The sequence below is a fragment of the Aythya marila genome (assembly GCF_965140915.1).
Source record: "Aythya marila genome assembly, chromosome: 11".
NCBI lineage: Eukaryota > Metazoa > Chordata > Aves > Anseriformes > Anatidae > Aythya > Aythya marila.
Window position 1 is genome coordinate 9458137 of NC_139052.1, and position 23019 is coordinate 9481155.

The 23019-nt window shown below is 54.1% G+C and overlaps 1 protein-coding gene across 5 annotated transcripts; it reads left to right on the plus strand.

The window, feature by feature from the left end:
* The first annotated feature begins 481 nt into the window (after positions 1-481).
* Positions 482-16872, plus strand: PPCDC (phosphopantothenoylcysteine decarboxylase). 5 transcript variants are annotated; one of them, XM_082769368.1, is made up of 7 exons: positions 482-900; positions 988-1280; positions 2270-2436; positions 6650-6745; positions 9147-9275; positions 11310-11478; positions 15683-16872. In XM_082769368.1, the coding sequence occupies exons 3-7, from the start codon at positions 2284-2286 to the stop codon at positions 15766-15768; spliced, it is 633 nt and encodes a 210-aa protein (XP_082625494.1). In that variant the 5' UTR covers positions 482-900; positions 988-1280; positions 2270-2283; the 3' UTR covers positions 15769-16872. The 5 variants fall into 5 exon arrangements, with proteins under 5 accessions (XP_082625494.1, XP_082625496.1, XP_082625498.1 ...); XM_082769370.1 differs by having other exon boundaries at positions 988-1231; XM_082769372.1 differs by having other exon boundaries at positions 988-1125.
* Positions 16873-23019: the final 6147 nt, after the last annotated feature.

Consider the following 23019-nt stretch of genomic DNA (forward strand, 5'->3'; position numbering starts at 1 on the left):
CCCTAGCAGCGACTCCTCTGCCTGGGACATGCATCAACCACCACCACGAGCCAGTGCTCCTGCTGGGGCTGACGGGACGATGCTCACCCTATAGCTCAGGGTGTTGGGGTGGGGAAATGCAGCTGGCCAGCCCTCAGCTGCAGCAGGGACGGGACACAACAACCCCCCGGGGGCTGGGCTGCGCGCTGCCACCAGAAAATAATGCACACTTATAGCGCCCAGGGCTGGGCACTGAGATGGGGGGCTTTGGGGCTGGGAGAAAGCGGGGTGTGCGTGGTGTGGGTGACCAGAGCGGGGTGTAGCGTTGCCCCACGGGGCCCTGAGGCTCTGCTGGGGTGAATCTGTGTTTTTGGGAGCCCCCTGAGGGCCGGCCTGGGCCTCATGGCGGCGCCGCGGGACTACATTTCCCAGCGTGCCCCGCGCTCTTCCGGGTTCCGCCCCCGTTGCTAGGGCGGGGAGCGGGGCCGGGCCGCAGGTAGGCCGCAGCCAGGCCCCGGGCCCTCTCCCCGGGCTCCCCGTTTGTGTCCTGCAGGCTGCCGGGCTCCTCCCGGCCGTTTTCGGCTTCGGCAGCCGTTAGGAGCGGTTCTCAGAGCTAAGGAGCCGGTAACGTCGCTGAGGGGCCGCCTGCTCTGTGCGCCCTTCGCGCTTAGCTCCCTCCCTGGGCTGTGAGGGGGAGAGGAGGGAGCGGTGCCTCCAGCGCCAGCAGCCGTCATGTCCTGTGTCCTACAGCTCAGCTTGGGGGTGCTTCGGTGAATTAATCATTACTTAATAAGAGTTTTCATCTCTGGGCGGCTTGCAATAGCTTTAATTTTTGTTAGGTAAGCACGTGAAGTGTCGCTCTGGTATCAGACCACCCTAGCTGCTACGTACACTGAGCATCCCGTTCTGTAATTTCTCGTGGTAAGCAGTGCCTGGAAGGTCAAGCTGAAATTGTGCTCCTGTCCTAGCTCTTTGTTTATTTGCCCTTTTTTTTTTTTTTTTTTCCAGCCATATTGACAAACCCCAGGGCCCCGAGCACAACGTATGAATTCCCAGTGGACTGTGGAGAAAGGATGTGTGGCTCCCTTTGTGCCTCAGCTGAGAGGCTGAGGCAATTAGCGAAGATCCTGGTGCTTGTGCCTCTCGGTGGGTCAGGCTTCTGTGTAGCTGTTGTGCGAGCGTGATCTGAATCGCCCCGTGAAGGATCCTAAATTAAACTTGGATCTGAGTGAGCTCTGGGAATGACCAAGAGGTAAACTCTCTCCAGGGAACCCAGCTACCTCACTCCAAAATCCAAGCTGGTGCGTAAAATAAAGCTGGTGTTAAGATTTTTTCCTTCCTCTCTTTTACCCAAAATGCTTCCAGGTAACTTCCTCTGAGTAATGAGGTTAGTTTGAATCCTGGTGTGATGCCTTCACTAACGTACAGTTTTCAGGTGTTTTACATGAGAGAGTTCTGTGTTAGTTTCAAGACTTATTAGAGACGTTCATATGGATTCTATAGAGGTATGCTTTTCTTTGACAGAATACTTGTGAGTGATTTATCGTTAGTGACTTATCAGTGTGGCAGAACACTCAGAGATGGTAGAAGAGCATCCTGAATCATCTCTGCTTGCCACACATGCCTTCAAAAACAACCTCTAGGCCTGTAGGTAGCCTTGGCTGGCAGTGGTGGATGAGTGAGCGGTTCTGGCTTTCACATTCCTACAGTGTTTGCACATGGTGGCTGGTTTGGTTTATGTTTTATGCACAGTTTGGGTCTTTTTTTGCCCGATCTACACAGAGTAATTCCTAGCGCTACTGTAAATATGCATTAATACGATGGGCAGTACAGCTCTAATGCTTGTCTGAGGCCCCCCCGAATTTTTACTTCCTGAAATGTCTCCCTGCGTTTATTCTTCTCCACAGAGCGTGAAGGGAGCACAACTCAGCTGGGCTGCGTGTCTTGCCTGCAGTCTGTACCGTGTCCACCACACGAGGGCATATTTCTGTTCTGGGGGCTGTTGGCTTTACCAACTGCAATCGAGCTTGTGTAATTTCTGGCATTCTGTTTACTGTTATCCCAGAGAACCAGTACGTAAGGAAAATGGGAGGAGTCCGGCTACTCCTGTGCTTAAAGGAGTGCCAGTACGTAAAAGCTTTGTGGATCAGGGCCTGAATGCTCAGCATCAGACCGAGTTGCTCTGGGTCCTGCATAGCCCACGCTTAGACCTGTGTCTTTGGGAGTACTTCAGGAGCACCTGCTGTGCAGGTCTCAGTGCTAAAATTCTTTTATGTTTCTGTGCTCCTAGAGTTTGACTGAACCATGGAGCCCTTCTCACCTCTGGAACCAAAGGCAGCTGCAGAAACGGGTTCGTCTGTGCCAGAGAAAAAATTCCGTGTCCTGGTGGGTGTGACTGGCAGTGTGGCTGCCCTGAAGCTGCCTCTCCTCATCTCTGAATTGCTGAAAATCCCTGGGGTGAGTAAATCTTATCGGTAGAGCTGGTGCTATCCTGTTTTTTTGGTTTCCAGGAGAGACTGGATGGCTTCTGCTGAAGTGAAGAGTTCCATCTGGCCTTGAGCCCTTTAGTTTGAAACTTGGGACAGGTTTCTCCTGCTTTTAAAAATCAGTATTTCTTTTAATATCATTTCTTACTTCTCTACACTTAAGCTTTAGCTTGAAATTAGGTTTAAAGGGCAGCGACTATTCCTAGATACTTCCCTGGGCAGCCCTGGCTGCAGACACAGGTGGATGCTTTTTGGAGGTTAACGTTTTTAATTAGGACCCTGCAATTTTTGGTAGCTGCGACATGGGTTTTACAAAGAGGGACGCTGCCGTCTGACCAGCAAAGGGCAACCAGATCTAGTAGAAACAGGAGATCTGAGCCAGTATATGTGTCTGAGCATTTTTATTTATTTTTTAAGTCGAGTTTGTTGTCAGGAGTAAGAGAGGTGTCCAGCAGAGGCCACTAGTGACTAGAGTCAGGGAAGGAAGGGTGGTAACGTTTGCTTTAGAGTGAAGGTAGGGGAAACTGTAGAAGCCTGGAGCTTTTAAGAAGCGAAGCGTCTGTTTTGGAGCAGCAAAATGAAAGAGGAGCAGGAGCAAGAGTGCGCACTTAAATATCCACGGCTCTTGGTTACAGTACCTGCTGAATGTCCTTTCGAAATGATTTTGACCTGAAATCATTACTGAGGCCAAAGGTCCTAGCTTGGAGCAGGGGGGTGAAGCCAAATGGTGCTGAGGAAGTGGGTGACCAGCCCAGAGCCAGCTCCAGCCGTCGTCCTCTTAGCAAGGGATGCAGGGCACGCGTCCTCTGGTCCTCTTGCCTTGGATCCACTTCGCTGTGGTCTCTTTTCCCTTGCTACTGGTGCTGGGGACACCCTTTGGAGGTGGCAGGAAGAATGCAAATGGTCTGTTGTAGGAATCGAGATCAAGGGCATTGCTTCTCTGTTGGCTTTTGATGCATAATTAACAGCCACAGATGGCTGGTCCTAAATTCTGTGCTCTGTGACATCTGTTGCAGGCCTTGTGGCTGCTGGTTTTAGGCTGTGTTGCATAAAAAAAATAAAAGACGAATGAGTATTCAGCCTGTCCAGGAGCTTCTCATAACAGTTTTGTTAGTTAAATTTATTTGTTTACTCAGTTTTGATGTGATTTTGCTGCCTGATCTAAAGCCTGGTGGGTGAAGTCAGCGTAATTTCTCAGTCAAGTTTAAGGCCTGCTGCATTAACTGACAGAGCAGAACTTTGGGAAGCAGGGCAGAGGCGGAGGAAGGCTTTGGTACCAGCAGAGATGCAGCCAGAAGTTTGAAATGGGAGCAGTTTAAAATTGTTGTTTCTGCTAAAATGATTCTCAGCCAACAACTTGGTGGCACAATTTTGCACCCATTAAGCTTTAACATGTCCTTGAGGGTGATAATTGACACGGCTATGTCTTACTGTCTTTTAAGCTCTCTGAAGATCTAGGGAATCCATAGGGCACCAGCTTATGCTTTACAGCTTTTTACCCTTGCCTCTTTTTTATTCTTTTATTTTTTTTTTGTGAGGAGATAGCACGTGGCACATTGTCAGGATGCCTGGGGAACTTGTGGCTGTGCTGGACTCACACACGTTGTCTCAGCCTGATCCCTAGTAATCTGGGTGGTGGCCTGGCAGGAAAACAAAGCCAAAGAATCACATCGATGGGATATCAGTTAGTTAATAAGAAAGGAGAAAGCAAACTTCTTTCAGGTGACAGCTATTGTTACTGAAGCTTCTGGATGTCATCTGGCCTTGGAGGTTTGAAGCACGTTGCGCAAGTTTGTGAGTGGGGCCAGAGAGATTTAGAGCTTAAGCAGAGGGATATCCACAGTCAAACAGAGGGTGTGCCAGGTAAATAGAAGGAAAAACTATGTAGGCTAAAACAATCTTGAGAGCACTGATCTCTTTCCAACATAGCTGGAGGGACTTGAAACACTTGCAGAGAACGAGGGATCCAGGAGCCCACCCCAGCTGAAAACCTCGATCAGAGAGGATAATTAAACTGCTAGAGCAGCTTTCCTGGGGGAGTGGTGGAGTTACCACCACGCACAGTCCTCGAACAGCCTCCTGCTGTGCTCTGCCTTGTAGTGGGTTGGACGCAGTTCTTGATAGCCAGCCATTTCCTGGTCCTGGGCTTCAGCTTTGAAGAAGTAGGGTTTTATTTATTTATTTTTTTTAAGACCAGAGATGGTTATGAAACTGTCTTTAAAAAAATTAAGAAAAGTAAAGTGGATTTTTTTTTGCATCCGTTAGTCTTTTGACCAGGTGTTTCTGGTCTAGATTAGAACATTTTGGATACTGGCACAACTGAAGCAGCAAGGTACAAAATATGTCATGGGGTAGATACAAATCCTTGTATTGCTATGGCTCTCTGTAAATAGGAATAGCACTAACAAATGTTGCTGGTGAGAACTTTTAGCACAGATGCAGCCTACTGGTATCATTTCAGAGAGCAGACAAACCCCTTTAAACTCTTTAAAATCACCAAATAAATAGTATCTTGCAGCCTGCGAGGTTAACACCTCCTCGAGGGCCAGGGGATGGCAGAAAGCAGCGTTAGCACCTTCGGTGGCATCGCTGCTTGGCTCCAAACAGCTTTCTGCAAGGTGAGGCTAATACAGATGTGACGTGGTTGATTGCTGTGAATGTGATCTTCACGCTCGAAAGCCCCAGAAATGCAGCTGTGGTTCTGAGCTAGGACTGCCCAAAAAGGAGCAGGCACCTCACAGGAGCTGAGAGCTGCTGGTGTAACTGAACCACGGCGTGGGTGGTGCCATGAGCTGTCTCGAGGTGCAGACCACAGTCAGAACGGGGTGATAACGAGGAAAAGAATTATTTCCTTATGGTTATCGGTGGTGTGAGGTGCATCAGCAGCCACTTGTGGCACCTGTCAGAGGCACAGAATTGGTCGTGGGACGTGCAGAAACTGGGGCAAATTCCACTTTTTCCACCTGCTAAGATTCCTGCAGGAGGAAATAAAAGGATCTCCTGCCATAGGCACCTTGGCACCTCCTAACTGTGTGTGTCAGACAGCCAAGGGACATGCTGGGACTTCCCCAGTGCATGCCATGTACCTGAAGGCTCAGCTGGCTTCCCGTAAGGCAGGCAGGTTTGGCTAAGAGCTGGGAGAGAACCCCCAGGCACTTTATGCAGTCTCCTTTTCCTTGTGCGAGCTGCAGGAGCCCTGTGCTGTGACCGTACCTGCGCAGAGCTTTTACTGTTTCCAGCATCTTTCCTTGATTGGCGCAGCAGCTGCAAGGCACTGCCCCAGCTTGCTGCCTTGGCTGGAGCGAGGGGGGTTAACGTGGTTGTAAAAATAGTGCCTGGTAGTCGGTAGGTACCTCCCCGCCTTTGGTGGTGCCTCCCTTGTCGAGAGAGAGGGGCAGGGGTGGAAGAAATCGAGGCAGAGAGAGGAATTGAAGGGAAAAATGTAACAAAGACCAAGAAATCATGCTTGTTCTTCCAAAGCAAAGGCTCTGCCTGGCAGACAGGACTTCATCACTTTCGTAACAGGCATGGTGGGCACAGGTAAGCCGACATCCTGCTGCTTCACAAACACCCCGGGAAACAAGAGGAGCTTTGAGCCGCTGCTTCTTGTGGAGCCTTGTTCCACAGGGATGGGCTTGCTCTGCCCTGGTGCTGCCGGGTCCCAGCTGCCAGGACCCGTGGCAGCTCAGCACCGTGCTTCCTCTTGGCTCCGAGTGTGGGAAGAGCGATCCCGCAGGGCCGTGTGCGGGCACGCCACCCCGTTCTGCGGTGGCTGAGGGAATCCACCGAGGCAGGATGCTCTGCTGCTCCCTTCGGCGGGCGTTTCCTGATTAAAGGGCACCTTCGTGGCGCTGCGCTTTGCTGCTCCGTGCCGTCCCTTTGAAGTTCTGCCTCTCGGTTCCGCGCTTGCTGCTGTCCCGGCCGTGAACTGGCCGTGTGAACGAGTTTGGCAGGCGGTGACTAATCACCTGCTGGGTGGCGATGAAACGAGGCTTCGGCCCCGTCAGCACCTCCAGCAGCCTGACCTTTCGGCTCGGGGTAGGTGCGGTTAGAGCACGTGCACGCAGCAGGGGAACGTCCTCTGCGGACCCACAAATCTTTCTCAATCTTTGCTGCTCGAGCCCTCCTGTGCAGGATTGGCCTCAGGGCGTAACTGTTGGTCTGTCTTTTTGCTTTCTGCCTAGGTGGAGGTGAAGGTGGTCACGACTGAGAGGGCAAAGCACTTCTACAACCCCCAGGAGATTCCTGTCCCCCTCTATAGCGATGAAGACGAATGGCAGGTGAGTAGTGCTACCTCTGGAGAGGGCGAGGGCTCCTCTCCTGGCCCTTCCAGCCTCATATTTTGTGATTCGAGTTGTTTCATCATGCACTTGGGCCTTCTGCTTCCTGCTTTGACCAACGGGTCCTGCTTCAGCAGCAGGCAGGGCTCGCAGAGGTTTCACTCCGTTGTTCAAGTGCTGAACAGCAAATCGAAGCCTCTCTTCATGAGGGACCACATTCCTTACATTCTTGGCCGAGGCTCACCTCTTTGTTGGCACGCTGCATTCTCTGGGGCAGGGCTTTCGGAGAGGTGAGCGAGGCGGCCGTGGCTGCACCAGAGGGTTTGGTACCGCCCTAGCAGGCTTGCAGCAGGCACTGTGGGTAGAAGTGGTCTCTCACCACCCTGGGCTTAGCAGCTCTCTGCAGCGCTGCGAGGAGCATCAGGAAATGTCAAGAAAGCCACTGCAAAGTGGTGGTGAGGGTGTCAGCTGCTTGCCATGACTCATACTCGTCAGGAAGGCAGCAGCTGAATTCTCCTTCTCGCTGCCTATGCTAAATCTGCCAGCACCACTGACAATCACAAAACTACCCAGGCTGCTTCAGAGCTCAGCTCGGTGTCCGGCTGGGTAACCTCAGCCACCGCTGCCTGCGTGCTGCAGCTTCTTGCTCTGCGTCCTCCAGATCTGCCTGTGCCTCGGGAGAGCCCCAAAGCTGGCGTGTGCTGCGTCTGAGCCGCCTGCGGGGCCGCCTCTCTTGGGGAGTTTCATGCCAGCAGGGCCTGCTGCAGTGTCCTCCTCTTGCCCCTGTGGCGGGCAGCTGGCTGTAAGAGATGTTCTCTTGCTGGCAGCAGTGTGTGTAGCTCAAAAGGCATCCATGTTGATGTGTGTACGTGGAAGGGATCAGTCCATCGTCCTTTGAATTTTAGCAGTGTGCTGTCAACTTGACCTTTTTCACCATTTTTTTCCCCTCAAACCTGTTATGGATGAGCACATCCCGCAGGATCCACTAATAACAGTGGCCGGTGGCATCTTTTTGTCTCTTCCCCACAGAATTATCTTCTCTTGAATATGGTTTTGTTGATGTGCTTTGAGAGATTCTGGGATGGAGAGATGTATAAACGTCGACATTTGTTTTTCTGTACATTTTCTCTCAGCTTTGCAGCACTGATGTGAGCGCGAGCTGATCTCCCCTTTAGCAGTTCTCTTGCAGATGCACTCGCACGCAAGCGTTGCTTTCATGTGGAGGGGAGCAATGGCCAGGAAGCTCTCCGGCTGGTCTAGAAGATCAGCAGAGGTCTGTTGGGTGCCAGGATGCTGCAGCTCCAGGCAAAGCTGTTCAGGAGGAGCCCTGTGTGGCCGTGGAGGTGCAAGTCAGGCTCCATGGGCCTTTGGCACACTGGAAAGGAGACCTGGAGCCTTTATAGCATGCCCTGCTGACACCAGGGTAGCAAATAAGCCTGCTCAGCATGTCTGGGAGATGCTCTATTCTGAAAATAAAACTACAACCTTCAGCACTTGTAGAAAAAATAAAAGTGAGTGGAATAGCTGGGAAAGGTGTCAGGGAGCACCAACTTTCCGGATGCTGCCTTTTTGTTGTGGTTTCCAGTGACTCAGAGAAGGAATAGGTCATGGCCCTGACACACCTGGTGGGGCTGTGCGCTCTCTGGGGATGAAGCACCCGGTGCTGCTTGCTGCTTCTCTTGATGCTGTCCCAGTTGTATGTGCTCTTAAGCAGAGCAGGGACCCCCCTGGGCTTAACTGAGGATAGAAGTGCCTGTGGGGAGCCACGAGTGTGGCAGTGCCTGGCTGGCCAAACCTAACCCCTCCTAGAGGCTGCTCCCCGCTCAGTTGTGTGGCTTTACTTTGCTCTGAGCGTGTTTCCTAACTGAGAGGGGGGTCAGTTAGGGGTCTGAACCTCTTTAAAAGCCAGTGGATGGCTTCAGAGTGCCTAGAAGACAGTAAAGAGGGGTAAGGCTTCTACAGCACGCAGCTTCCCCAGCAGAGATTCCCCCTGGTTGGGTCCTGTCTGGGTTTGGTTGGCTGATAGGATGCAGCAGGCTTCTCAAATGCACTACATCTTGAGGGAGCTTTTATGCTGGGTATCTGCAAAGCTGGGGGATGTGGATGGAGAAAGCTTTTTGCTGGGAGCTGGCCAGGTTGTTGGATGCATAAATTGCTGGCTGCGTGGGGAAATTGCCCATTAGCTGTGCTTCCCAAACGCCGCTGCCCTGCAGCCTTCGCAGGAGGAGGTGGGAAGTCAGAAACGGGAGCTCTGTGGCTGCAGTCCTCAGTCCCCCCATGCAGTCAGATGTTGCTGGACGTGAGGATAACGAAGCTGAGGCTGCAGCCACTGCCGTGGGCTCGGTGCAGTGCCCGCTGTTTGTTTTGAGGGTTCAGTAACTGCATCTTGTCTCCTCCCCAGCTGTGGAAGGGCCGCTCGGACCCCGTCCTGCACATCGAGCTCAGACGGTGGGCCGACCTCATGCTGGTGGCCCCTCTTGATGCCAACACCCTGGCAAAGCTCGCCACCGGGATCTGTGACAACCTGCTGGTGAGTAGCTGCAGCTCTGCCCGAGAGCGGCCCCTCAGTTCCCTCCCCTCCCTGTGCTGGTCTGTCTGACCTTTCTTTCATGGAAACTCTTGTGCTTCAGCAGCGTCAAGATTTGCATGTTCTGCTGCCAGTTCATATGCTTGTCTCTCTTCTGCCAACGTGCTTCCCCCAATCCTTTTCAAATGCTCGTTATTTCCTTCCCTGACCTGTATTCCTTTCCATTCCTGGGCTATCTCGGTGTCTTCCATTATTTCCCTGTCCCTCTTTTGTGCCTGTCCTGCTTTTTCTAGTGGATGATCCTTCTCTCCTTCTACCTCCACCCTCTCTCTATCATGTTTTCTCTCTATCACGGTCTCTCTCTCTCTCTCTCTCTCTCTCTGACTCTTGAGTTCCTCTCTGCATTTTTTAGATGTAAGCTGGAAAGACACCTGTGAGATCAGATAAAACTGTTTACTTCCTGCTACTTCACCTCCTCCCTCACCTAACTGCATAGCACAGAAATACAAACATGTGCACACTTACATACCTTCCAGTTTCAGCTATGGTATTTTATTTCATTTTTTGCTTGTTCAGGCTTGTTTTTCTGGAACTAAAGGTGCTCTGGCTCAAAGACTGATCAGAAACTGTATTAAAAGAGAGCGTGCTTCTCAGTTCAGTGAGCAGGAACTTTTGTGTAGCTTCAGTGCCTTGTGTCGAGCCATCATCAGGAAAGGTTATATGTATAAAGCACCTGGAAGATCTGCCAGGAAGCTGCAGAAGTGCAAATGCTGCATCACCCCTTAGGTACCTCGTTCCTAAATCCATAGATTTAGGAACAGAGGGCTGCACATCAGCTCTGGCTGGGGAGCCGTATGCGACTAGCTTAGCTGTCTAGGTAAGAAAGAGTGCCTACAAATGAGCACAGTACACCCAGAGCTACAGCCCTCGCAGCATCTGGAGATCCGGGGAAGCCAGAAAGAGCTGAAAGAGGGACAAGCAACATCTTGTCCTGCTGAGCCCCCTTTGTACCATAGCCAACAGAGGAAGAGCTCAGGAAGGGTGTTAGGGACACGGCTTCACGAACCTCTGCCAGTCCTGGATGGTTTTGGGAAGGGAAGAGGTGGCTCCGGTAAAGACAAGCAAGTGCTAGAGGCGTTGGTTAGCAAGTTAGAACAGATTCTGGCAGACTTCCCCTGTGCCACAAAGGGTTCAGATCACAGGGCATGAAAAAGGATGGGCAGCCTGCTCCGAAGTGCTGTGAACCCAGCAGAGCCCCTGCAGCAGTGTGAGCTGCCTGGGAGGCTCCCTCTGCATCCCTGAGCTGGCAGGGCTAGGGACACTGAAGGGCACTGCACTGTTTAAGAGCAACCACTGCTTATCTTTCGAAGGAGATGAGGTGATAGGAGCTTATCTGGAAGCTGTATGTTATTGCGGCCTCAGATGTGAGCCTCTGCAGCACGCAGGAGCTGCTGGGTGGTTTGTAATCTACCAGCATCTTCTGCAGCAGCGCAGATAGCTTCGTGTAATCCTGCTTGTGAATGCTGGAAGCGGCAGCGCTTCCCTTGTCAGCCGTTGGGGATCCAGTTGGCGTGCTGCTTGAGAAGATTGACTTGCCAGCTCTTTCTGTTCAGCTCCACAGCTGGCTTATCTGAAGCGTTGCCTGGGGATTTCTCTGTAGCTGATACGATCTGTGGCCACCCCTCAGCTTCTCTTGGTCTCCCACAAGGGCTGGCTGCATGCATCACGTTCCAGCGTGGTTTGCTCCAGCGACTGGGATGTCTTGCTTGGCTCTGATCCAGCGTAGGATGGAATCTCTTCTCTTTGTAGCCTCCCTCGTCCTCCTCGCCTGTCAGAGGGGAGCTCTGCTGGAATGTAACACAAATTAGTAGCAGCCCCGTGGACCTGCTCACGGGTTAGTCCAGCTGCACTGACAGATGGATGCGTTTGGCCCTCTCGTGATAGCCGGGCTGGGAAAGCGCTTCTGTGCAGCAAAGAGGTGAGACAGAATGAGGGAAGAAAACATCCCAGAGCCCAACCTCTTGGCTTCTTTTGCAGACTTGTGTCATCCGTGCCTGGGACCTGCGCAAACCTCTGCTCTTCTGCCCAGCTATGAACACAGCCATGTGGGAACATCCCATCACGGCTCAGCAGGTGGAGCAGCTGAAGGGCTTTGGCTACACGGAGATCCCCTGTGTGGTGAAGAAACTCGTGTGTGGAGACGAAGGTCAGTCCTGTTGTGTGTCATCTGACTGTTTTGCTTCCCAAGTGCCCCTAATATCCTGAGGGGAGGTGCCCTGTTCTTTCGCCCTGTGACCTGCAAGGTGTTGGACTGCAGAGAGCAGGTGCTCGTTGCCAAGGTTTGTATGAACAAGGCGAAACGTTGCCCTGTGCTAGCTGGCACCTATTATTCTTCATTAATCTTCCAGCAGTCTCATGAGACCACCCAAGCCAGGCTTTCAGACGAGCTCTTAGATAGACATTTAAAAGAAAAGCCCATCCTCGGAGAGAGCAGGTCAGACAGAAGGAAGGCTCTGTGGTGAGCACTATCAGCCTGGGATTGGGGTGTCCCAGCCTTGCCCTCTGCTGAGACTGAGACATGATGAAAACAGCCCACGGTTCCTCGTCTCTGCCAAGGGGATAATATCTTATCCCTCAGAGCAGCCACTGAGGATAAGCGCTTTGCAGATGTGGCTGAGGGTGTAGCTGGACGTGCATTTACCATGTGTTGTTGTTTGTTGCCTGGGTTACTTTTCAGCTAGATCAGCTTTCCAATCTTGTTTTGGTTTGGGGTTTTGACATTGGGCTTGTGTGAAGTGAAAGAAGGGGGTAGGAAACGTTGTCACACTCTGTTTCGAGTCTTAACTTACGCTGCCAAGTAAAATGGTCTCGCCTGTGTTTTACAGACTGGTTTAAATGAAGATGTTCTGACTTCTGGGAGGTTTTGAGAAGCTTTTTTTTTTTTTTTTTTTAACAAGCAACTTGGATGAATGGATTCTCTTCTTTCATTGAGATTTCTTTTGGAAAAATTGTGAAATGTCACCCAGTTCCAGCTGTAATAGCAAATGTGCCTGCACAGCAACGCACTCATCCTTTCATTTTACAATCCCAATTATACCAAGATCCTAACCACTCTGTTGGATGCCTCAAAAGGCAGCCTGCAGTGAAGACAGGATATTAAAATCTTCTTAACGGTTAAATTCTAGGGCTGGCTTTCTTAGTGTGTGAGTCGTTAGGTGCAATGCTTCTAGAGAAAGCTTTCTTGAGCTGAAGACTAAGAAATATTTACAGTTAGGTAAGCGTAGTCAAGTAACTCAGGCATCAGCTAAACTGTCTTGGACAGTGATGTTTCCGTTGGGGTTTTAGACCTGATTACATCAAATTTCTTGCGTACTTGTAATCATGTTAAGGGAAAACGCCCAGAAGAGGTCATTCCACGCAGACGTTTTGGCAGAAGCGGAAAGGCCATCTGCCACAGCCTCTTGGTCCCTCGGAGCTTTGCCTTCATCTCTGTTAGCACTTGTGTGGGACCTCTGTCCCCGTGGCACTCGGATGTTTGCTCCCCAACGGGTACCGTGCTTTTTGTGTGGGGCCACGCACCTGAAGCAGAAAGAGGCGTCCCCCTTCCACAGGTGGGGCTGTGGGGTGCAGAAGGGCCGTGTGAGGGGACTCGCATGGATTAGAGCTGGACGGCAAACGCGGTTTCCACCTTCTGCTGCTCTGCCCTGTTCCTTTCCTGGGGCTGCCACCCCTGCGGCAGGGATGTGCGAGCCACATGAGAAGCAGCACGTGAACTGCTGCGGTTTGTAGCTCGGAGTGGCAGAGCAGAGCAGCGTTGAGCAGGAGTTACCTCACCACACCAGAAGGTGTTTGGGAGCTGCTTCACGTTCCGTGCAAACCTGCTGTGAGAACAAACTCCTGAAGGAGCTCGTGGGAGAGGGGTGGTAGGGTCAGTTGGGCCAGTAGGAGCCACATCTGACTCTGCTCTGCTCGTGCTTCTGAGTCAATTTGCAGCAAGATTTTCCTGTTGGCACATGCCAGGGTTTTCCTGGCAATGTGTAAGAAAATTATGTCGAAGCAGCAATGCACTCCAGCTCTCTGAAGACCCAAAGTTGTCTCCACCGCTCACGTTTTTTCTCCCCCTTCTTTTTTCAGGCCTTTTACCCTACAGCCTCTTCTTCCAAGCTAATTTCTGTCTTGTGGGTTTTATCCACAAAGGGGTTTGCCCAGCTTTCACCCAAACAGCAGGCAGCAGAGCTCACATCTGGTGCAGAAGAAAAGAGATTCAGTTTGCACCAGTTTTGTCTGTTGACATTGTGGTTTGACTTGCTGGTGAGAGGTTCGCCTTCCTCCGCTCGTGTGACTGGTCTCACCTGAAGTGGGCCAGACCCTGGCTGCCACCAAGTTTCTGTATTACAACCTCTACCTGATACTTCTTGGTGAGTGAGTGGCTTTGTGTGTAAGGCCTGGCTAAAAACGAGTTAAAATAACAAATGAAATCGAGTTGACAATTAAAATGCTCCCTTAACTGGGTAGCTAAATGTAACCTGCTGGCTGTTGGCCTTGATGATGGCTGTGTGCTGTGATACAAGGAGGAACGCTTTGCAGCCTGTGGGCCTGCAGCAATTTACTGTTGCAAAACACTTCCAATCTGCTAATATCTTCATCATCCTTGGCCGGGTTTCTAGAGCTTGGCACGCTGGAAGAATTTTACCTGTAGGCACGATCTGTGCTGTAAGACAGGCAGTTTAGCAAGATTTTTTCTCAGCTAAACCTAAAGATCCAGCTGTCAATTGCCAAAGACGTGGAGGAAGTGGGTCATGGAGGACAAAGGCGGGCCTTGAAGGGTGTAGCTCTGCCAAGCCGTGAGGCGGCAGTCAGGGAATGTCTTTTGTTTAGCAGGGCTTGTCAGACACAGCTCCTCTCGAGATTAAGAGGTGCGAAGCACCCAAATCTGCCTGCATCTTGTCCGTAGGGTGCTTCAGGCCTCCTGGGATTTAGAGGTCTGGAAAAGGGGGAGTGGAGATTGGATCTTACTGAGTGTTTCTTAGGGAAACTCAGTTTTCTTGCCCTTCCAGAAGTATTGCTCTTCACCCCCAGCCTTCACAGTTCTATCCAGTTACGCCTTCTGTCCCAGACAGGGCCCCTACTGGAAGACTGAGGGTGAAGTTAGAGTCAGGCTGTGATCTGCCCACAGAGAGCACTTCTCTCTGCAGTTCTGAACGGCCTTTCCCCTTCCCCTCCATCTTTCCTCAAGTTGTTACTGTCCTTTGGAGCCTGCTGTTGGGCGCTGCTCATCTGTACACTCACTAACCCCGCTGTGTAAACGGACCAGAAAAAAAAAAAAAAGGAAATAAAACCTCCCCGAACTAATTTCTAATAGCAAATAAAGCTCATGTTATAAATAATTAGAGCAATTAGCCAGCAGAACAAAGGACCAACAGAAACTCCCATCTTTTGAATGGAGACACGTGCTGGTGGGGAGGTATCCCTGCGCTTGCCTCAAGCAAATGACAGGAGTGAACAGACTGAGCTCTGCGAGCGCATGAGGTTGGATGAGATGATTTAGGGATCTCTGGCATTAAAGCTTTCATTCTAAGCTTTAAAAAAAAAAAAGTCTTTCAGAAGGAAGCAACAGCGCAGTGTAGATTAGATGTTCATCTGGCAGCTAACCAGCCCAAAAGGAAAAGCTTTTACATTTTGTTCTGTTCAGCGCTCGCTCTTCTCCAAGAATTACTCCCAAGAATCAAGCTAGTGCAGATCCAGGGCAGCTCTCTGTAATGTGGGGCGAACTGTGGAGTCACAGGAATGGTATGAAATCAAGCTTTTTTTAAATAGTCACAGACCATTTCAAAACAATACCGAGCACACACAGCGTTTGCACTGGAGGAGGGAGGGGAGGCAGGGTGTTCTGTTACCCACGTGCTTTTTTTGGTCTCTTTTTGCACGCTTACTCCTGGGGTAGTGTGAGCGGAGAGAGCAGCTCCCCGCGCGAGGGTTAGGCGCAGTTGTCCTTGGAGATGATTCAGAACATGAGGTACTCATTAAGGTCACATGAATTGCCTTTTGAGGTTTCCTGCCTCCCTCCATTCACTGTCTGAGGAGCTCGTGCTCCTGCTTAGACTTGTGAGGTAGGAGCCAGGCGAAGTCAGCCTGACGGCTCCTCCCCGATGGCATTCCTCCCTGCCGCAAAACCCCTGCCCAGCCGGCAGGCCCCAGCCCATCCTGCAGCCCCCACAGCTGCTTTCTGTGGGGTGAGTCACGAGGAAACGCACGGGGCTACCGAGCAAGCTTTGCCCTGGCCTCGAGGTGTGCTCTGCATTGCCTCAGGGCTGCCAAGTGCGGAGGGGAGCAGAGGTGGGGCGGGGGCAGCGTGTCCTCGTGCTCTGTCTGTGAGCTTCACCCTGTGTGTGTCTGGCCCTGCCCTGCAGGTCGCGGTGCCATGGCAGAGGTGTGGACCATCGCCGAGAGCGTGCGGAGGGTCGTCGTGGAGCGGGACCTGCCGGCACAGAGCTGACTGCTCGCCCTGTCGATTGCCTTCCTGGGGACCTGAAGATAAAGCCAACAGGAAACCCAGCCGAGATGGCGCGCGGCCCTGCAGCGGGCTCCCCAACCGAAGGGGCGCAGCAGTTGGCTCCCAGCTGGTGCCAAACCGACGTCTGGTGCCTCGCTGCAGACTTTGAGAAACCAAGGCCGAGCTCACGCTGCTTTCGTGTGGGAAAACTCTTGTGGTATCTCGCAGCGAGGGAGTAACGTTCCCCCAGGCCCCGCGGCCTCGTGTTTCTCGTGTGATCCTTTCTGAGGAGGCTCAGAAGGAGCTGCCCGTGTGTCCCTGGGGCAGCTGGAGAGGAGGGGGGCGATGTGCCAGGCCTGGTGGTGGGAAGCTGGGGGTGGGGACGTGCCCACTCTCCAGAGCGTGGTCTGTGGCTGTGCTGCCTTCACCTTTCCAGCAGGAGTCACTGTCCAAAAAGCATTCCCCCTCCGGGAGCTTAATACCAGGGAGCTTTTAATTCTGCCCCCAAGGAATTGCCTCTTGTAGCTGCTTTGGGGGTGCCTGTGCCTAACATGGTTGCCTACGTGTGCTGTTTTTTATCACAGACAGAGGAAAAAAAATGATGTAGAGGAGCTCCCTAGTCCTCAAATCAGCCTTTGCCCTTTTGTGTCTGCCGACCAGCTCGGGATGGAGAAATCAGAGGGCGAGCCAGCCTGGCACCTGCCCCCCTGCGTGCTGCAGGCAGGAAGTGTTTCCCGAGGGAGGGGAGTCACGCCTTACCTCTGACAGCGCTCCCCGGCTTGAACATTAACAGGCTGGTGTGGGGAAATTGGGAAATCCTGTGACCCCGCGGACCCGAGCAGCCAGGGCTCCCCCAGTGCAGCCTTTCCTTGGAAACGTGGTCCTGCCCCTGGGGGGAACGGCGCCGGTGAACACGTCGCCGCGGCTCGGTACTGCTGAGCCAGAGTTTATTTTTAACTAGGCCCAGCCAAATGTAAGGCCTTCGGTACAGAATGTGCATCCTGCCTGGGGGGGCAACCTTCAAACTGCTGCGCACGAGGGAAGGGGTTATCGGGGTCTGTTTGCCCTCCTTATCTATTCCCCACAAATAAAAACCGCTGAACTTTCCCGTTTTGTCTCGTCCACTGACCAGGAGCCGGGGCGTCCGAGCTTCTAGGAACAAAGGCAGAAGGAGCCTGGTATGAGCAGAGCTGCTGGCTCGCGAGAAGGGCCGTGGCAGTGCCACAGGTCCCAGCTTTTGCCTCCCAGGGGTTGTGCCAGACCCCATGGGTGCTGTCTGGGGCAGTTTGCTCATGTGGGGATGGCGAAAGCCGCCAACACGGTGCAGGTTTTTACTTGGAGCTTCTTGATTTCCATGAGGTCTCTGCCTCCTCCTCACAGAGCAGCGTGTTCTGGTGCTTGCAGCTGACGCTGGACACTGCGGGCTGTCCTCTGGCTCTGCCGTGGGTATGTCACAGAGTTAGGGTTGCTTGTCCTCCCTGCTCCTCTGTGGTTTGGCAACGCAGCCACCCCCCGGTGTTCCTCACACGGTGTCAAAACACCACGTCCTTGGTACAAATGTTCAGCTGTTAGGGAGCTGGTTTGCTGCTCCAGGCATTCTCCCCCTGTAAAGAATATGTAATAAAGAATATGCTACACAGCATGAATGCTGGTAAGTCAGCAGAAATGGGATAACCTAATTTGCCCTTTTTAGACCCAGTTTGTGCTGGTAGCACGCAGATCTGGGGCTTGTGATCACAGCACCCACCAGTTGTGGATTTGCAGGGGGAGAAAGAAGCTGATAAGGAGACAGTGTTGCCGCTGGGGCTCACCCAGAGGCTTAAATTGTGGCTTGCAAAGAAACGGGAGAGCCTTGAACACAAGGAGTTACTTCTTTGTCCTGCAAATGCGTAAAGCAGCAGTGAAAAGGTGTGTCTGAGCACAGCCCGAGGGGATGACGGAAGGCTTCAGGGCGGCTGCCTGAATAATGCACAGGGAAGGACACCGTGCCCGGGCTGTGTCCTCTGGGCTGCAGGAACAGCTGGAATTTCACCACTGCGTGATCCTCTGCAACTGCTGGTGCTTCTGGGGGGAGGCAGGTCGTGATAGCGTTGCAGGGAGGGCTAAAGGCTGCCAAACCGCCTCTGCTCCGGGGCAGACATCAGAAACAGTTCAGTTCCTCTTTGGAGGCGGAGGGCTGAAGCAGCGCCGCTTCCACCCATGGCGCAGCCACCGCCGTCCCCACCCATGGCAAGGTATGTGCCAGCAGCCTCGGGGCGAAAAAAGGCTGGATCGGGAGTTTTTCCTCCCTGCAAAAGCAGCAGAAAGAGCGAAGTGGTGCTGGTGCTGCTTTGTGGCCAGATAGCCTGGCTCCTGGCACCGTGCTTCGGGCACCTCCTCTGCTGCTTGATCTGGGAGGTGCGTCAGCAGCGGCCCAAACCTCAGTCCTGGGAGCCTTCAGCAGAGCAGAGGAACGTGACCCATCAGGCAGATTGCTTAAAAACAACAACAATCATAATAATTAAAAGACTATCGAGCTGAAACCCCTGTGTTTCTTGGTTCCTTTCACAGCTCTGAGCTCCCTCTGCTTCACATCCCTCGCCGTGTCCCCGTGCCGTGCAGGCTCCGGGTCCAACGCCGCCTGCAGCAAGCGGGGCCGCGGCGAGCTCGTGTCTTCGAAAGCGCGGGGCGGCAGGAAGCCCTGTGCCTTCCGGCACAGCTCAGCGCCGACCGCAGCGGGGCCGGGGCCGGGGGGAAGATTTGGGAGCTGGAGAGGGATGTGGCACCTCAGGGACGGGGAGACAAAGCCCTGAGGGCTGCCCATCTCCGCCGTGGTTTGACCCCGAGCGGCAGGCAGGCTGCCTTCTGCAGCACGCCTCGCTTCGGGTCGGTGCACCCAGGTGGATGGGAATGGTGTGGTCCTGTCCTGTCCCATGCAGAGGGAGGACAGGGCACGAATTTTGCCGTGTGTGGGACGCACGACAACTACTTCATGCTGCCTCAAGTCGCTTACCCTTGCTGCTACAGCTCTAGCCGCAGGGGCGATGTTCTCCTGCCTCCTCCAGCCCTTTTCCTACGCCCCGCTGGCTTTGCTTTCCGCCTCCAGCAGTGTTTTGGCCTCTCGGGTGGGGAGAGATGAGAGAGCTGCCCGTGTGCTGCGATAGGGACGTGAGGCTGGGCAGACTCCTTGGCACCAGGCGCGCCGATAGCCCTGCTCCACGATGACAGCCTCGCAATTAAAACCTGCAGGTGCAGCGCTCTTGCCCTGGCCAGCTGCCTCAGCAGAGAGCCGAAAAAAAAAAAAAAAAAAAAAAATGTTTCCAGGAATAATTGAGCTTAATTAGAAGCTTGAATTCCCCAGGGCCGTGCTGCTCAGTGTTTCTGTGCTTGTCTGGAGTCATGCAGGGGCTGGAGTGCAGGCAGGCCAGACACAGAGGTCCTGCCCTGCTCTGCAGGTACTCCGGGGTCCTTAGCCAAGGCAGAAGATGCTCCGAGCTGCACGGAGGGGACAGAGAAATACTGAGAGCAGGCAGTCTGCTCCCTGCCTGGTCTCACCCTGCTTTTCCCTTGCATCAGTGGGATGTTGTTTTGTATCCTTTCCAGATGATTTGACACCGACTGATGATTTTACGTGCTCGTTTTAGGGAAATGCTCCACTTTTTTTTTCATGCTCTGCAAAGGGTTTGGGCTGGGTGACCTCTGCTCGGCCAGCAGAAAACCCGCAGGAAGCCTCAGAGCTGCCTGAGGAGCAGCAGCAGCCCCCAGGCATGCAGGCAGCTCGCTTTGCACAGCTCCCCGGGCTGCTTTGCAGCTCTGGAGAAACACAACGCACAAACTGGAGCGCGATAAGGTTGGGGGAAGAAAGAAAACCACGTCAACGCCGAGGAATGCGGCCGGGACAGAGCTGCTCTGTGGCTGGCAGAGCCCCCGGGCTGCTGGTAAAGCCCCCAGCGGGGACCTGGGGGCAACCCCAGCCCCTGACAGCCGTGAGCCTTCAGCACAGTGCTTGTGCCCTGGGTGCCCTGGCCATGCCGTGCGGTGCCATGTGCCCCGGGGACACATGGCTGGGGGCACGGAGCTCCTGTGGTGGTGGTCAGGAGCCTGTAGGGCCAAGCCGAGGTGGAGGCAGCAGGGAAAGCCCCGGCCCCCGCCTGCTGCTCTTGCGAGCAGTGACCCTGCTGCGCCTGCCCCGTGACCTGGCCCTTGGCAAGCGCGGCCCCTTTATAAAGGCGGCGAGGTTTTGGCCGCCAGCTCTTGCTCTGAAAGCAGAGAGGGCAGCAGATGAAGCCGGGGGCTCGCTGTGTCCCCCGGGAAGCCCCTTCTCCTGCCCTTCCCTGCCAGCCCTGCTCAGGGGCTTCCCACCTGCAGCTCCTTTCCCTCCGGGGAAGCCACCTTGGGGCTGGGATTTTCCCCGCTGTGACCGAGCTCCGGGGTCTCTGCACCCCGCGTGCGCGGCGCTGCAAGCAGCAGCCTTTTTGCACGGGTGGCACTCGGTGGCCAGGCTCCTGGGGTGCTCCACGGGCTGTGAGCGTCAGCCCCGTGCAGCTGCTGGAGCGCCTTCACCCCTGCAGTCAATGAACCCGGGCGCTTGCTTCAGTGGAAAGTCAATATTGACTCTCCGCCGTCGTTTGCATGCGTCGGCACTAAAATTAACAAAAGCAGAACAGAGCCCACGCTTCGTTCCGATGCCAGTTGTGTTGCAGTGATTCTCAAAAACAAAATAAAATAAAATAAAATGGTTGGGCTTACCAGCATGTGCTGGGGGCTGCGGGCACAGGGCAGCCAGGAATTGCTCTCATCCATGCCCTGGGGCTGGAGGGAGGGGGGGAGGTGATGTGCTTGTCTGCATAAGTCACCGACTTATTAACATCCCAGCTTTGTCCTCCTTGAAAATGCATTCTTCTCCCAAAGCACCCCCATCCTGAGCCCAAAGCATCCCCATCCTTCCCCCCGGGGCACCCCTCTGGGCTGGGCCACCTCCATCCCTGCCTTGCCCCCAGCTCCCGGAGGGGACGCGGGTACCGGGACCGGGCAGGGAGCAGCACGGGCCATGGGAACCGGCGGCATCCCTGCGGTTTAGAAACTGGAAATAAAAGCTGAAGCGGTTTGAAGGCTCGGCCTCGAAACAGGGAAGGTGGCGGGGGAGCGGAGAGGAACCAAAACCCGCCTGCGGAGGAACCGTGGGGGCAGCGAGGGAGAAGTGAGAGCGGCTGTGATTACTGCAGGCGGCGGTGGGAAGGGTGGCAGCGCTATCTCTGCCTCTTTCACTTCCCTGTCCCAGCGCCTCCTCCTGCCTCCAGCCTCGTTTTTTGCCCCCGTGGCTGCCCAGAGGAGCTCTGGGCCCTGGTGCTGTGCTCAGGTGGTGAAATCCTTGCAGGTGCGGGGCTTTTAGCACCGGTTCCCTGCTGCTTTCCCTCCCTCGCCTTTAAAAGCATCCCTGCTGCCCCTCTGGGGTGTGGAAAGGGGCTGAGGGCTTCCCTCTGAATTAAACCAAAAGAAAAAAAAAAAAAAAAAGGTGTAACTGGGGGGGAAAGAAATGCCAGAAAGGTGAAGCCGCTCCCTGAAAGCCGCCCGCTTTCATCCCAGAGGAGCCCCGGGCTCGCGGGGCTGGGCAGGGAGATCACAGACGGCGCTGGGTCGGATGTGCTGGAGCTCCTCCAGCCCTGGCCGGTGCTTAAATAGAAAGGTTACGTACCCGGGGGATTTATTTCATCTTTTAATTGGTTGTTTGTTTACACGGCTCGGGAGCTCTCTGCCAGTGTTTGCTTTGCTGGCTCGCTCGGCTCCTGCGAAGCCGGGATGTGCCGGGGCTGGATTTCGGCTCCTGCCACGGAGGCGGTGGCGATGGAGACCCCAAAACTTGGGCTTTGGGACACCCCTCTCCTGAGCATCCTCATGGAGAATGGTGCAAAGCACCCTCGTGTTCTTATAGTCCTTTTCCTTCCAGCATGGTTGGGAGCCAAGGGATCCTTGCCCGGGCTCAGTGCCCCTGCCCAGAGGCGAGGAGGGCAGGGATGTTCCCGGTCCTCCTCCGGAGCCCACGCTCCCGGAGCTGACATCGGCGGGGATTTTGGGAGGAGCGGATGGGTGTCTCTGCAGGAACGTGGGCTCCTTTCTGTTGTTTTTGGGGCTGCAGACGTGTTAACGCCTGCTTTGCGCAACCAATCCATTTCTCAACCTTTTCTCTCTGCAAACAGCTGGGGATGGGGGCGGGTTGCTCAACCAGGGACAGGAGAGCCGCCTGCCCTGCCCGCCTCGCTGACCACGAGGGTCTCCCTTCTCCTCTTCCTCTCTCCACAGCCACGCCTGGGAGCAGATCCTTGCCTTACCCTTCCTTTTTCCCCCTCCTGGCTTGGAGGTGAAGCTCCTTACATCGCCCACACTTTGTATTTTATTTGCAGGGGAAGGAAGACGATGGGCACTGCGCCATGCCAAAGGCCGGGTGCCACCCTATGAGCATCCCGTGCTTGGTGTCACCAACCTCTGGTCCATGTGGCCACAGAGGACATTGCGTGCTGCATCTCCGTGCCAGCCCCAGGCCACCCGTTGACCTGCTTGAGGAAGGAGCAGGAGATGCTTGGAGCAGGCAGGAGGTCGGACCGGCCGACCAGGAAGCCTCCGAGATGCTGCTGCCCTCGGGTACGACGAGGGATGAAGGCTCTGGGGAATTTTCCCCTCTTGCTGCAGGCTGTTGGGGGAAAAAATATACATCAGGAAGCTTCCTGGCTCAGCATGGTGGAGTTTCATGTTGAGGCAAAACGAAACAATTGAAATCCCTCTTGCTTCGTGCCGTGGGCTCAGCTTGAGCCATGGGATGGGGTTGGTCAGGGCTGGGGCTGGATCAGGCCACCTTGGGGGGAATCGGAGGTGGCACGGCCACCGTCAGCCTTCATCACCACCATCATCATCACGGGGACACCTGGGGTGGGAATCGCCTCCTGGAGAGCTGCCGGAGATGGGCGAGGTGCTGCTTTTTGTGCCGCCGGGGAGCCTGGGGCTGGGAGTTACCCACGGCAGCGGCCGCTGGTGAGAGCTCTGGAAAACCCGGGGCCCGCCGCGCCTTGCACCGGGCTTCCCAAAGTGGAGCAAACCGAGCCCGGCCCATTAATTACCTGCTCGGGGACAAAGTTTGTGGGTTTGGGCTGCCCCCCTCCATGGAAAAAAACAAAAATGCAAATTAGGCAGCCTCGTTAGACGGCGGGACGTGTCTCTTGAGCCTTGCACATCCTTGGGCCTGATGCGCACCAGGCTCCTTACATCTCCTGGCACCTGCCT

Coding starts and splice junctions, on each gene's coding strand:
- PPCDC (XM_082769368.1), top strand. CDS start 2,284: ATGGAGCCCTTCTCACCTCTGGAACCAAAGGCAGCTGCAGAAACGGGT. Junction 2,437..6,649: donor AATTGCTGAAAATCCCTGGG/GTGAGTAAATCT, acceptor CTTTCTGCCTAG/GTGGAGGTGAAGGTGGTCAC. Junction 6,746..9,146: donor GCGATGAAGACGAATGGCAG/GTGAGTAGTGCT, acceptor TCTCCTCCCCAG/CTGTGGAAGGGCCGCTCGGA.